This window comes from Siniperca chuatsi, linkage group LG3, assembly GCF_020085105.1.
Source record: "Siniperca chuatsi isolate FFG_IHB_CAS linkage group LG3, ASM2008510v1, whole genome shotgun sequence".
NCBI lineage: Eukaryota > Metazoa > Chordata > Actinopteri > Centrarchiformes > Sinipercidae > Siniperca > Siniperca chuatsi.
Window position 1 is genome coordinate 34,606,191 of NC_058044.1, and position 16,151 is coordinate 34,622,341.

The 16,151-nt window shown below is 40.9% G+C and overlaps 1 protein-coding gene across 1 annotated transcript; it reads right to left on the reverse strand.

Annotated features, from left to right (window-relative positions):
• Positions 1-492: 492 nt before the first annotated feature.
• tmem109 (transmembrane protein 109) lies at positions 493-15,434 on the reverse strand. The gene is made up of 3 exons (XM_044186218.1): positions 14,884-15,434; positions 10,140-10,242; positions 493-1,936 (listed from the first exon to the last, which is right to left on the reverse strand). Exons 1-3 carry the CDS (start codon positions 15,130-15,132, stop codon positions 1,563-1,565), a joined length of 726 nt encoding a protein of 241 aa, XP_044042153.1. The 5' UTR covers positions 15,133-15,434; the 3' UTR covers positions 493-1,562.
• Positions 15,435-16,151: the final 717 nt, after the last annotated feature.

Sequence of the window (16,151 nt, forward strand, 5' to 3'; positions counted from 1 at the left end):
CAAGTGCAGTAAAATATGTTGAGCATGCGCGGCAAGCCCCCTTTCCCACCATATTTAGAATCCCCACAACTTATAATTTCAGTTGGCTTTCTTGCTAAAATCTCTCTACACAGTGTCCTCTGACTGTCCAGCTGTTCTAGATGAAAGAGGGGCTGATTGAAATGTTGATACACACATCTGAGATGCCTTCTATTATTAGCATGTGTTCATAGCAAGAGGCTTTATGTATAACAGTGTACATGTTGTTAAACAACCTTTTGGGTTTTTTACAGATGGTCTGGGATTTATCTTTCAGAAAAACAGTTGCTTAAATGGTAAATGGACTGTACTTATATAAACGCCTTTCTAGTCTTTCTGACTACTCAAAGCGCTTAGCTCTGTGACTCCAATGTAAGAAGCACAAACTGGGGTTAGTATATCCTCTGCTACAGTTCTGCACATACTCCAAGTCAAAAAATCTTTTCTAATCAGGATCACATCTTTACACCTGTGAAATGTTATATTGTGTTATTTATTATATCAAACAGCATTTATAGCAGTACACATTCATCTAAAAAAATTCAAAAAGTAAAAGTACCAGTCAGACGGTGTAGTCCCTCATTCGTCCAGGAGTGTTCTAGCGTTCTCTCAGAATCGATCCAAAGCATTATGGAATCAAAACCTTCATGACTTGTACCACTTGTACTACAAAAGCATGTACCACATCCATTAAGAGCACAGATCTAAACTCTGTATATCAGGTTGAGACTATTTGTGAGAAATGCCAGAAAAGTGGAATTCATCTGACTGGAAGTATTATTACTGTTATTATAAATTTAAGGAATTGTTTTGAAATTTAAAAATAATTAAAAAAATGATGCTACTTTGCTTTCTTTACGAGGGTGAGATGAGAAGATTGATATCATGTCCACGCTAAGTACAGTGCTGGAGTCAGGCTAGGTTAGCCTAGCTTTGGCATAAACACTGGAAACAGGGGCTAACAGCTAGCCTGGCTCTGTCGGTGAAAAATACACCAACCAGCACCTTTAAAGCTCACTAATAAACACTTTGTATATTGTTAGTTTAATTCACACTGAAACAGAAATGTGAAAACAGTAATTTGTGGTTTTAGGGGGAGTTGTATACTTATACTAATACCTGTGCTCATTAACCAGCTCTGACTGCCCACGCTATAGCTGTAGATGTATAGTAATGTAGTAAAAGGACGGTTAGCGCACTGGATGTAAAAGCTTTTTACCCCCTGCTCCTTCACACTGTAGCACATTCTTAGGATCAAATTGCCATTTTAAAAAGGGACTAACAGTAAAAAAACAGAACATGTAGACTAACAAAGTACTGCTTCCAGGAATAACTAAGTAATTATATTGCGTCAGGACAAATCATGAGTAATGAATTACTTTTTGAACACATCAAAATCAAAACTGTAAAAATGTTTCTCCTTTGAAGTTCCAGAAGCCCTAAAAGGACAGCAGTGCTCCATCATCTGTACATGTGGCATCAGGTAGGAAAGACAGAAAAGACAACAGACAAACATTTGACTTCTCTCAATCCCTTCAATCCCTTCACTCCTCCGTCCTCCTCCATCTCTCCATCTCTCTCAGCCGTCTCTCCAGGATCTTCACCTGCTCCTCCAGGTGAGTGGTTTTATCAGCTGCATTAGAGCCCCTCCAAGTCCCGACGCCCAATAGGACGCAGATGCACACCAGGACAGCCAATCGGACGGCCATGGTTTCTGTGCCAACGCTGTGGTCGCTCAGGATTAGTCCAAAACAGGCCAAAGCCACGCCCACTTTCAGCAGCCACAGAGTCCGCCTCAGAGTGGAGGCAACCAATCGGAAGGTGAGGGAGAGCAGCCAGTAGCCAATGAGAGCCACGAGAACCCATTGGGCAACAAAGATCAGCCCCTCTGGGGTCACTTTGTTGATGGGAGAGCCAACTGTGGAAAACAGGAACACAAGGACAGCAAGAACGAGCAAAGAGAACAGTTTAGTGATGTTATACTGCAAGATATAATCTCAATCTCATTTGAATTTATTGAAGATTACAAAGAAAAGATCATTTAATTCAAATAATTATGTTCAATAATTCAATAATTATGACAACCACAAGATTCATGTTCATTTTAATGAGTAAGACTGTTACATAGTGTTTAACTAAACCAATATCCTTCATATTCAAAAAACAAAAAATATCTTACAGTAAGTAAAGATCTTAATTATTTCAGATGCCACACACATTTTGCTCATTTTATGTAAAGATGATAAACAATTATATAGGGCTGCAACTAACAAGTATTTTCATTATCGATCAATCTGACGATTACTTTCTTAATTGTTTGGTTTATGAAATGTCAGAAAATAGGTTAAAAAAAATGCCCATCACAATTTCCCTGAGTCCAAGGTGACGTCTTTAAAAGAATTCTTTTGGCTGAAAAACTGTCAACACCCTAAAGAAATGTTCATTTATTATTACATAAGACAAAGAAAAACAGCACATCTTCACATTTGAGAAGCTGGAACCAGCTAGCTTTGGGCATTTTGCTTGAAAAATGATTTAAATAATGAATTGATTATCAACATGGTTGGTGATTCTTTTTCTGTCAATCAACTAATCATTTCAGCTCTACTGAATTATAAATAACAATCTTTGTTTACGTTTTTTTTCTTCTGCCCAATGCTTTCTTTATTGTGATCAATCTTTTATTGTTTTGTATCTTAAAATCTTTTTTAAAGGGTGATAAGTCTCATATCCCTGTGTTATTTAAAGGAAAGAATCATTTCTCCTGTTCTAACGCATACAGATGAGACAGCTCCTTTACTGTGCATCACTTTCATATCAGGGGACGAATGAGCGGTCATCCTCTAGGGGACTCTAACAGGACTTGAGAGTGTTAGGCATGTGTATTTATTGCTGTATCTTGTCTTTGTTTTTCTGCTTGGAGGATTCTGCGTCCTGCTTTCTTACAGTTCAGAAGCTTTACTGCTTGCTCACCACTTTGGTTGCATTCTTTTGCTGATATCCTTGTTTTTTCTACAAAACGTTATGGACAGTGCATCCTGGATACTTATAAATCACTGGGACTTTTATTTATGAAAGACATCAAAGGCTACCACCATAGTTTTTAAATCACTTTTGTTACTTCTCCAGTACTGCACGAGCGTGACCTACAAACAGCACAAGCCTTTTGCTTTCTCACTGTACTGAACTACAGTGACTGGAAACCGGGGACTAGCTGTTAGCAGCTAGTTAGCAGCAGGATTCCCACGTTCTCCACGGACGACTTCCACAAACTTCTTCTGAAAATTGCAGTGCTTGAAACTAAGACACACTGATAAAAAGTGAATGTGGAGGTGAAAGGACCATGTGGGAATGATACCACTTTACCATAGACTCAAAACAGTGGACAAGAGAATGCTAACACACGGCTAACTAACACCAACAAGACTACTACGAAATAGGAGGGCTGTCTGTCTGGCAATTAATCTGCAAGTAGTCGTCCTCTCTGGAACTCTCTTGGTGCAAAGCCTAAAGGGCCGTCCACACCAAGAACGATAACTATAACAATAACTATAAACATGGTTCCCACACCTTCTTAAACATCACATTCAAGGACTTTCCGGGCCCAATTCCCTCAAATTCAAGGACACAACATGGCATAGTTTGAGACTAGATCAAGGTTAATTACTGTTACAACACAGAGTTTTTATAATGAGAAGTAGCCGGCTTCACAGTAGCTCACAGACAACAGAGAGAGAGGCTTGAATGTGTGTTGTGTTACAGTGATGTTACTTTAAGAAACTATCAAAAGAACGTCAAATTTCTATTCTTGCACAAAATATATAAATTCAAGCACTTTCAATAACCCATGTCTATTTTCAAAAACTTTTTAAGGCCTTGATTCCCCCTCAAATTCACCAATTCAAGGATATATCATTTTAAAAACCATTCTAACTCAAGTGGATGGCGGAGTCCACACCACAACTATAATGACGACAGTGGCGAACGATATCGCTTTCAGAGCAATTTGAAAATCCACCCATATTTACAGGGCGCCATGTTCAACATGGCAGATGGCATTGCTGAGAGTCATCACTGAGGTTCACAAAACCCCACCCCTGTTTAATAAAACACAGTGTTTATAAAGCTTGTAAATATTATTATTATTATTATTATTAACGGGTTTGAGGAGACGATTAGGAAGCAGCTAACCCTGAGCAGAAGCTGCGGGGTGCACACCGGGCTCTCGCTCGCTGAAGCTGCGGCCCCTCACATTGCGGGGCTGTGGGGGTATACGGCCCAGCTGGTAGGCTATCTAGCATTACCAGTCAGTAACGCAGCTGGAATAAATCATTTCCGTGGGAAATGGAAGGATGAGAGATAGCCAGAGCCCAGCGTCCTGAGATTTACGCTATTGGCTGGTCTGCACTACCATCCAGGCAGAACGCCTCATCAACCCCTGTGCTTAGTAGGACACAGCCGTGGACAGCTGGGAAAGGAAGAGTTAGCAACAAACCTCTCCAACAAAGTGTACAGATTTGAGAACAGATTTGCACGACTGCTTCAGGACCTTGGATCTCTGTCACATGAGCTGGATAACCTCCTCCTTCCTCACACAGCAGGGTAAGGACAGAGAGTAATTCTGGAAGCAAAAGGCCACAGAAAAGTGGGCCTCAAACTCCGATTATCGGTGATTTTGCTGTAAAAGATGTAAAAGGCATGAGCATTAGGAACACCAAAATATACTGCTTTCCCAAGGATACGGTCTGTGACATGAGAGAAAGAATCCTGCACACCCGACTGTGAAAAACATCAGTGCACATGGGGATCGATGACATTGTGAAACAGCAATCAGAGATACTGAAACAAGACTACTGATCTATTGGAACACACTAAGCTCCTTGAATACTGAGGTGTTTATCTACCACCAGATTGTTGGAACTGAACTCCTGGCTTTCAACTGCATGTACCCTCCCAGGGCTCTCTGCTACAGTAAACTTTCGAAATGTTGAACTTATTGTAATGCATGAATGGTTTTAATAATTGACAAGTTAGTACTTAACATTAACAAATTAGAGACTAACCACCACTGTAGACCATTTTTCTTGCACGAGGATTTAATGAACGAACAAAACCTACAAAAATGATAAATGTTGGTAGTGTGTTTCTTAAACTGCTGTTTTGGAATTAATACTGTATTATACTAGTGGTAGGCTATATAGCATACTATTATATGAAATTATAATGACTATACTAACATTATATAATTAATATATTAATATTATGCTTACATTATATTATTACATTAACATTACACTTTTTATTTAAAGGAGCAGAGTGTAGGATTTAGTGGCATCTAGCAGTGAAATTGCAGTTTGCAACTACTTGAATACTGCTCCCTTTAGCCAGAGCCAGGATGCCAGTGCCTTTGTGCCAATATGTGCTCCTTCTAGCCAGCCTCCTCCCAAGAGCAACATGTTCCCCTTGTTCTATTTTATATCTATTTTATTAAAGTTATTGTTATAAATAGTGTTCAATAATCTTGTTTACATAAAGTGTGGCGTGGGTTGTGTGGGTGGTGCTGGTGTCATACATCCGTCACTGGTTCAAAAAACTACAAGTGCCCCATTCCACAAGCCGCAATGCGCCAATCACAGTAGAGCTTTCTGTGATTGAGTGTTTTCACTCATCACTGTGATGAGTGATCAGTGTTTTAAAAAGCTCTGTCAATATTCTCAGGCCCGTGCCTAGTGTCTCGATACTAGGGTCCTCCACTGGGTTTCACATCATAATTGCACACAAGAAGAAGGAGCACACACACAAACACACACATGCATGCGCAGTATAAATATGTAATAAATTGTTAATAAACTGTTATTTGAACATTTTTCACATGGTCTCCTTGGGGAAAAAAAGTTAGCATGGAGCCCTGCCTCCATTCAGTGCACTTCATTGACAATTTTAACTTTTTCTGGGACCGCAGACAGCGTTTTAGGGCTGATGGAATTTGCCTAAACAAGTAAGGAGTAAAATTGTTCACCTCAAACCTACTTCACTTCCATCCTATCTGCTCCCTCTGCTAAGGACAAGAGGAATCAAAACAACATCAAGACATAACACAACACACCAGAAACCTTGAAGGGGAGCCACCTCACCTCAGTATGTTGCCCAGTTTATATCTGTGTGTTTCTATGTTGAACTGGCTGTGAAAACAAATCTCCCTCTGGGACAATAAAGTCTAAATTTAAATCTATGTCCATGACAATAAACTCTGTTGATTCACTCTTTGATCATTTTGACTGTAAAACTCCAAAGCCACATTTCCACTACAGGAACTTCCCCCCAGGGACTAGGAACCTTTGGAGGAACATTTCTGATTGGTTGAGCTCCGACCAGTGGACCAGTGGTGGTTTGACCGTCTGGATCGATGCGTTGCTGGGTCACAGGCCGACCTTATCTGGCGCAGCGGCTCAGCTACTGCGCTGTTGAAGCCGTGATGGAAGACACGGAAACAGATGACCAGTCGGTTGAAGGCAAATCATATATGGCCCACAAGATTCTTGCTAAATGCTATAATGCTAACTGTTGTCATGCTAATGTTACCCTTGCCAAAAGCTAATGTTAGCTACATTCTAACGCCAACCACTAATGCTGATGGTTTAGAATCGTGGTGTTCTTTAAGGCAATGGTTGGCGAAATCAATTGTACAAAATGATATCATGTTAATGTTCTGTTATCATGTTATCAATGTGCTTTCCAGATGAAACGGGCAGGCACACTGAACTGCAGGCTGCAGAGACTAGTGTTTTCCCTGCGACCCCCAGCAGCCCTCGTCCCACGCCTCCTGCTGAAGCACACAAACACTGTATTTTGCACATTTATATTTCTACAGATTAATAAATAGTTGTGGAACTAAATGTGTGTATAGTGGCTGTTCTTGTATCTGAAAACAAGTATATACTACTATATATGTAAAAAGACACTTATGCTTATGCTTGTGTTACCATATTCTAATATTTACAATGCTCTGAGAAGTATTGGCTGTCATTTTCACTATTATACACCGGTAAATAGGGTTGGTTACCGAAATCTGTACTTTTAAGGGTACAGACTGAATTATGTTGATACTACCAAGTACTGATTCACGTTAAATCAATCAGTGCCAAATTTCGGTACCTGAGAGCGCATCTGGGTGAGAGAGAGAGAGAGAGAGAGAGAGAGAGAGAGAGAGAGAGAGAGAGAGAGAGAGAGAGAGAGACTACGTCACCGCTGCCGCTTGTTCAAGTCACAGTGACGTGTGTGCGTAGTGAGTGTGTGGTTGAACAAGAGAGAGAGAGCGCAGAGAGTGACGTGAATGCAGCGGTGCAGAGGAAAAGGTAAGCAGTGAACCTGTCAACCTGGTATTAAATGTACAGTGTAGGTTACAGTCTGTCAGTGAATAAAGGCGTAATGACGGCTCTTCTTTTTGTATTGCGGGATCTCTGTGTAAAAAGGGCGAGCTGAAAGCGGTCGCAAGTGTGGTTACACTTTTCAAAACTCGAGGCAGACAACACTCACTGCATAAACTGGCCAGGGCAACACGTCTAATCTGAGGAAACACCTGGTCAAACACAAAATATATCTAAAAGCTGAAGAGGGTACCGTGTTTGATAGTCTGAAAGCCAAGTCCCCTGCAGCAGCTGCAGCTAACGTTAGCACGCCTGCAGCCAGAAGTTAACTTACCCTCCATGGATGACTAAACTTTAAGTGAGGCAGTGAGGTAAAATGTTCTAAATAAATAACAATGTTGAAATTCAGAAGTTTGGACTTATTTTTTACAACTGAAATTACATTTGTTATTACAGAGAGAGTAAAGTACCGAAAAAAGGTACCGTTGGGTACTGGTACTGAATTCCAGGTACCGGTACTGGTATTGGTTTAGGTGTGAACGGTACCCAACCATACCGGTGAGCTCAGTATTTAAAATAGGTGAGAGTGCATAGGTTAAAATAAGCAAAAGGTCCTTTTTCAAAAATGTTTTCAGTTGCTTGGAAATGTATGTGCTGAAAATTGTCAATGGCTCACTCCTATCAGGCATTTTTCCCAAATCACTGAAAACTGCAGTTGTTAAGCCCCTTCTAAAAAAAGGCAACATGGACCCTTCAATTTTGAATGATTATAGACCCATCTCTAATCTTCCATTTATTGGACAAATTATTGAGAAAGCTGTTTTGATTCAACTCAATCAGTTTTTAAATGTAAATGGACTTTTGGACAGATTTCAATCTGGCTTCTGATAGAGGCACTGATGAAGGTGTTAAATGACATTCGTCCGAATACTGATTCAGTTTTGGTGCTGCTTGATCTTAGTGCAGCCTTTAATACTGTGGACCATAAAACACTTCTTGACAGAAGTGGGTGGGTGAGATTATTATTATTATTATTATTATTAGTATCCTCAGTTGGTTCAGACCATATCTCGAAGGCTAGGGCTATGTCGTTGCCACCAGTGACCATAAATTTGAGTGGATTGCCATCAGAATCAGAATCAGAAATACTTTATTGATCCCCGAGGGGAGATCGTTTCGTTCATGACATGTGGAGTCCCTCAGGGTTTAATTCTTGGACTGCTATTATTCAACCTGTACATGCTCCCTCTAGTTCAAATCATACATCATACATAGTAAATGGTAAATGGACTGTACTTGTATAGTGCCTTGCTAGTCTTTCTGACTTCTCAAAGCGCTTTACACTACATATCACATTCACCCCATTCACACATATTCATACACTGATGCTCATCAGTTCAAAGAAACTAACTCATTCACACACACACCAAAGGCACAGCACTCGGGAGCAATCGCCGACTTTCCAATTGGTGGACGACCCGCTCTATACCACCAAGCCACAGCCGCTGCGTGACAATAATGTTGCTTATCACAGCTACGCAGACTACACTCAGGTTTACTTAGCTCTTTCACCAAATGACTACAGTCCCTTAGACTCACTCTATCAAAAGACAGAAATCATTGTATTTGGCAACAAAGTAGAAGTTATTGCTCAGCTTGAAAAACCCAAGTTAGAAATCTTGGTGTATTAATAGACTTAGATCTGAGCTTCAGCAGCCACATCAAGGCAATGAGTAGTCATGTCCAGACAAGATTTAGAGAAACTCATTCATGCCTTCATTTCCAGCAGGGTGGACTATTGTAACAGCCTCTTGTCTGGTCTTCCCAAAAAGACCAGTAGACAACTTCAGCTCATTCAGAACACTGCCGCCAGAGTTCTAACAAGAACCAAAAGAACTGAGCACATTACTCCTGTTCTGATCTCCTTGTATAATATAAACTCAATAGGAACCTTAGATCTTTAGGAAACAGTCAACTGCTAGTATCTTGAGTCAGAACCAAACAGGGTGAAGCTGCTTTTAGCTATGAAGCTGCACACACATGGAACCAACTTGCCAATGATCTCAAATGCGCCCCAACCTTTGCCACTTTCAAATCTAAATTAAAAACTCTGTTCTCCTGTGCCTTTGCTTGATTGGTTTATCTACAGCACTTTTATTTCCTATGTTGCATTTGGGGCAACTTACAACTTATTACTTCACTGTTACTTGATTCACTATATTTTATTTCATTTGATCTCACATTAAAACTTCATTTTATTCTATCTTAATTGATTTTATTCTGGTCTTTGCCTATGTAAAGCACTTTTGAACTGCTATATAAAAAAGCTGCCTTGCCTTGTGATCATGATCTGATCCACAACAGTGTGCAAAGATGATATGTATCTTAGACTCAGAGAAAATGCTTTAGTTGTTTTTGTGTACATGTACTTTTTTGAGTATTTTTAAAAATCAGTAATATTACTTTACTTAAGTACTGTTTAGTATGTATTGTAAGCCACAGGAGGGCAGAGCTGTGTTCACAGGATCTCAATAATTAATTTGGTGGGTACAATATTATTACTGATACCAATGATGGCAAAAACTAGACAATAAGACCCAAGTTGTATGAAACTGCAATGAGACTAAAGGTTGGACTGTCCTGCTGATAGAAGCAGAGCTCCTTGACTCATCATCAGCCTGCAGCATCACAGGAACCAGTGATGCTGGTCTGTCTCTGTGATGGACAGTACAGTCTTTGATGTGTGATGTTCACCTTGGATTCCAGCGGCCTGCAGGAAGTGTGAGACATACTGTAGGAGCACGTTCAGACCTCCGGCCAAACTTACTGCCACAACACCCAGAACCTGAGAGAAAGCCTGGAGGGGAGGAGGGATTCATGGTTAGATAACGAAGGGTTAAGGCGGGAGACAGCAGGCTTGTAGCCAATTCAGTGGTCTGTGCACTGACCATGGTCGATAACACGGATCACTAGTTACTATAGTGCTGGGTACCGAACTTTGATACTTTTATGGCAGCGACCAAATTCCTTTGATACCATCGAGTATCAAAAAATGCCTTGTCATTCAGTACCAAATTTCAATACCTAAGGAGTAAGTCTCATCAGCGTCAGTGCGCCAATAAGCATGCAGCATGCTTGTACCAAGATCTAATAATGCTGGTGATTGGCTGTCTAACGTTACATGTCATAGAGGCATGCAGGAAAAACACTATGTTGCGCCCAGAGACGGGGCTCACTGCCAGCTGCTTATCTGCACAGAAAACTAAGTGAACTTTGTGCTGCTGGTTAGCTAGCCAGTGCTGCTAACCTGTAACATTACCTGCTCGTCGGGATCAAAGCCCCAGCGCATCCTCTCCTTTGCCACCATGGGTATGGATAACCTGGAGCCGAGGCAGAGAGCGTTTCTCACTGCTAACATTGTGTTGCTTAACGTTACAGACCGACAGATAATGGAGAGAAATACTCCTGACGTTGACTTGGTAGATTGTTGTCAGACCCGGGCTAGCTTCTCTTCAGCACAAAGTAAGAGGTCTCACTATTTCCCAGTACCACAAACAGTGGTACACACACACAGTCATGCCCTTCTTTTTCAATTAGGCAGAGTAAAAACTGTTTCTCCAGCTGCTCATAGGTCTTTGAACAGGCTTCCTCCTTTGAAGTGAGTAATTGTTCCATAATGTGTAATGTAATTTTCTTTTGTTAAAATGGATTTTATAAAGTTGGTATCGAAAAAATATTGGTCAGGAACCGGTATCGAAGTCGGTATCAAGCTTGTTTTTTGAGCGATACCCAGCCCTGGGTTACTACCACTAGGGGTGCTGAAGCTAGTGGTCGGACCAGTTAGTGAGCGCTCTGTGGAGTGGTCTTTGTGGTCCTAATCCACCTTCTCCCTCCTCTGGCCGTGTTGGCATCGCTGAATAAATGGCAGAGATCGTAATTTTTCTTAATCTGTATTAAATATACTCTATTATCGATTATGCCTATATTCTTATTGGTATATTACCGTATAAAAGCTACATAGTAATAAATCTATATCTGTCTATCTATCTAAATCTATATCTATGCACAGCATGTGAGTAGCTATTTTTTTTTAACTGTTTATAAATATAAACCGGTGGTCCACATGGTCCTTGTCGTCCGTCCGTGGTCCTTGTGGTCCAGACCAGTTGCTCAGTAGTCCGACGTGGGGTCCAGACCAGTTTTTCAGTGGTCCGTTGCGTGGTCCTAATCTACCGCACACCTCCTCTGGCTTATCTCCCCTTCTCCCTTCTCTCTCCTTTGGCCGTGAACATGTACCAGGATGCATTCATTGATCGTGACCTTCTGATGCCCGCGCTCACCCAGTGGGCTTCCGTATAACAACAAAGCTAACCGAGTCTAGCTGCACTTCACATGGCTATATTGTTACCTTCAGGGCATCTCTATCAAGTAAATTTACATAAAGCAGCAGCGGCTTTCTCGCTACCAGCACTCCCTCTAATCATTCACTCTCGAGGTCGCTCATCCACCTCTCTCTCAAACAAATGAACACAAACCAAAGGAAGCTTCTTAGTATCACTGTGATATTTCAGGCCGACTGTAGAGCAGACTTACTGATCGCCAGATTGGCCACCGCATCGTGACGTCGGGTGTGTTTCTCCAAAAGTTGATTCTGTTTCAACTTTTCCACCGCAGGTTGCTGCATTTTTCCCCCCCCCCACCCCCTTCTACTCCCGCCGCCCCCTGGCGATTGGATGTCTTATTGGCGATCTTGAGTAACCACGTTTGAATGATATGAAAATAAGTTGATATTGCACACACACACATATACACACACTCTTTCTGTTTCTTGTTCTCCCTGTATGTGTTGACTTTCTTCGTCGCCAGTATGTTTTATAAAGTTGCCCAAAAAACAAAACTCGCGTTTTGGACTTTTTCACCTGCAAGTCTGTTTTCACAGCAGCTTGGTGAGCCACGTGTGAAGGAGGATTGTTATTACTGATGTCGCCTATCAAAAAACAATCGAAACCAACGTGGTACCGAATGACATCGGCACCGACAGGTGCAAGCTACAAGCTTTTACTGCACAACTGCATAAGTAGGAGACTCTCTCTCTCTGTGTTTCTCTGCAGAGCATGTGCGATTGTCAATAGACTGCACGGGAGGAGTCGAGCGAGGGGAGATTGTCCACTAGTTAATCGATCGTGGATGGCGCCGTTAATATACAGTGGTGTGCAAAAGAGCAGTTCATGCTCGAAAACCCTCCAATGTGGCTGAATTACAACAATTCTGCAAAGATGAATGGGCCAAAATTCCTCCACAGAGCTGTAAAAGACTCATTGCAGGTTATCGCAAAAGCTTGATTGCAGTTGTTGCTGCTAAGGGTGGCCCAACCAGTTATTAGGTTTAGGGGGCAATCACTTTTTCACACAGGGCCGTGTATGGGCCCTGTGTGGCATGGGCCATGTCCATGTTTGGATTTTGTTTTCCCTCAATAATAACAACCTTCATTTAAAAACTGCATTTTGTGTTTACTTGTATTATCTTTGCCTAATATTTAAATTAGTTTGATGATCTGAAACATTTAAGTGTGACAAACAAGGGGCAAACACTTTTGCACACCACTGTACCTGGGGCGGCCCGACCACGTAAAGTCTATGTGTGGGAAACACTGCTTGATCTTTTGTCACCAAACCACTCCCTTTTTTGGAACCAACTCCTCCAACATGGAGCCGGTATCAATGTTACTTTTGCTTTCAGCAATGCTTGTTGTTGCTATGCATAACAGTAGGACATCATTACGACAACAAGTTGGAATGTTACCATTATCACAATTTTGAAAAACAAAATTATACCGGTATTATCGTAAACAATATGATATGGCACATCCCTAATGGACACACTTTATTCATAATTCGTTAGAAAGGAAAACACAATGCACTGTATTAACAGGAGACAGAGAGACGCCCTGTGGCTATTAGGTGGGAAGAATACAACCAACCTAAAGACACACTTGAAGGCGCTAACTGTCCTAATGTTAACTAAGCATATACATTTTCTAACATTAATGTTACTGGGCAGTCAGCTATGTCAACTTGTGGCAAATTTGCTAGCAAGCAACATAGGCTTGCCTGGCTGGAAGCCAGTTTTTCTTGCAAAAAAAGTTTTCAGTTTGTGGTAGCAAATGAATGAATGAGCCTGGTTTCCAGGCTAATGTTGGCTGGGTTAATGTGTTAGCTAAATTCAGTTTGCTAGCTTCAAAGCTTGTGAGTGAAACATGCAGGGCTTGACAATTAACGTCATAACTTGTCTAGTAAACTTTTTGATCGGACAAGTGAAATGCTTTATCATATATTGTCCTATTGCTGGAGTGAAACAAATGGGGAAAAACCGTGTTGGTTTTCAGACCTCTTCCCCAATGTGTATTATCCGTCACGTGTTGCTGCTGTAACATTTATAGCCTGCGAGTTTATTTATTTGTGGACAAGCAACTTGTAATTATGCTCAATCCATTTTCACTTACTTGTCCTTACCAGGAAAAGCTTAATGGCAAGCCCTGAACATGAACTGCAATTATTATCTAGTCAAACTGTTGTTTCTAAGATTACACAGCAATTTATTTGGAAGATATTTGTGTATGATTTCTTAACTCTAAAGGCAAAGTAGGCATATTAATTGACAAACTGTTTCAGGACTAGTGTGGTTTTAATGGTAAAGAATTAGTTAGTTTAACATGAGAAAACATTTTGACTAAAAGTAGACCTGGACTAAAACGTTTTGAGTTTTCGTCGACTTAAACTATGAAGAATAAAAATGACTAAAATGTGACTAAAACTAAGCATTTTCATCTTAAGACTAAGACTATATCTAAAATAGCTGCCAAAATTAACACTGGCTCAAACTAAGTCAGCTCAAATCATTTCCTCATATTTGATATTAATTTTTTTTTTTTATCTGGTTAGCCAGCAACCTGGTTAGCCAGTAGGCTAGCTAGTTATTTAATTGCTGGCTCGCTACCTCACAGGAGACATGGTTAAGACAGAGGGTGAAAAGAATGGAACCAGGAAGTAACTCTACATGTTGCTGGACACATTACATCAGACAACATGGCAGAGGTCAACTCTCCCCTCATGTAAACTATGTTTGTGACCAAGTTAGCAACACACCTCAAAGCCACGTGTTAAAATGTATGTCTAAAGAATATTCGGCCTATAACAGATTATGTTACACCGCGCACATGAATATATACCGTGCTAAACTCGTAGCCTATACTAAGTCTTCCCGGGCTATCACGTGTGTAAAGAAAGCGCGTTGATGTAAGACAGCTGCCTTTATATCATGCCTCCCTTTGTTGTTAGGATAGGCTAGCCTATAGGAAATAGCCTACATGTTTCTGTTCCCTTGTCAGACATTAAATACATATGCAAATGCATATTTTGCGTATTGGCCTTCTTCAGTAAGCCATGCACACACTGTTGGACTCTTCTACTGACGTTAAACTCTAGTTTCTATCTCTCACCTTCTGTACCGACAGCACCGTCTGCTCCCCAGCCAGCCTGCCCAGGTAGGTCCTTCCCTCCCCGGCCAGGTCAGCCAGGGCTGTCCGGAGCTCCTGGATCATCCCGGACCGACTGTCGAACACTTTTTCTCCCGAAACAAACAGCAACAAGACGCTAAGCACACACAGCCTGCTAAAAGCTCTTGGGTTTGAATAAGAAAACATATTGAAAGTGGGTCTTAATGACAACCTATAAGTAAAAAGTTGCATCTACAGGTAAGCAGCGAAGGGAGGCTGCACAGGATGTGGAAAAACTTAGTAGGCTAGTAGGAATGAAAAGAGATGTCTGCCACCCACTGGGCTGAGTGTGCAACAAGTTTCCATGACGGCGTTACTTTCCTTCCCTCGGTAAAGTCTTGCTACAGTCTATCCTTTGTTCTTACAGTTAAAAAGGGCTCTGTCTGATATTAATAGACATGGACTGGCAACTATCAGATCCAGAATCAGTTACATTTTTCTGCTGACTAGTCTTTAAAGCCGCATCTAGTGCTGCGTTCCCGTGCTGATGGGAAAGTCCGTACTCCAGCCGTTGAATTGGTCGCATTTACGTGCCATTTTGTAAAAAGTAGGACGAACTACAAACTAACATAATTCAAGATATACGCCATAATAAGAAAAGATGGTATGTTGTAAAGGAAATGATGATTTCAAAAACAATGTGATATCTTACAAGGATTATTGTTTTTGTTTTTTTGGAAAGGGGCACCACAAGTTTAAATGTTAAAAAGAGAGCGCAAAGAATGACAACAGAATAAAGAAAAACAGCTAAAAGAAGGTCCAAGAAAAATCAGCTTTACAGCTAAAATGATGACAGACGTTTCAGGCATGAATCTTATGCAAGTCGTCAGTTGAAAGCAGTGCATATCTCTGTCATCATCATTATCTTTGAATTAGAAATACATCTTCTGAAAATGTTTTAATGGCACAAGCACAGAGCTGTACAGACCATCGACTGTATTAGAAAGTAATCTGACTGAAGTAAAGTAATGAAGTAAAGTGGGTTGGAGAGTTTTTAACCTCTACCAGTGAGGTGCAGTATGTTTCACATCTGGTCTAAATCACAAAAAGTTATAAACAGATATGTCTTAGACAGCCCTCTTCCCATTGATAGGTTAGTTAGATTTTGTTCACTTTGGAGCTGGAATTTCCATTTTTAATCCTTTAGCTGTTATGCTGCATTCATGTGCTGGAAGCCCAGCATCTGGGGTTTCCAAATCAGCTGTTCAGTA

Coding starts and splice junctions, on each gene's coding strand:
- tmem109 (XM_044186218.1), bottom strand. CDS start 15,132: ATGCAACTTTTTACTTATAGGTTGTCATTAAGACCCACTTTCAATATG. Junction 10,243..14,883: donor CGGTGCTGTCGGTACAGAAG/GTGAGAGATAGA, acceptor CCTCCCCTCCAG/GCTTTCTCTCAGGTTCTGGG. Junction 1,937..10,139: donor GCAGGCCGCTGGAATCCAAG/GTGAACATCACA, acceptor TGTTTTCCACAG/TTGGCTCTCCCATCAACAAA.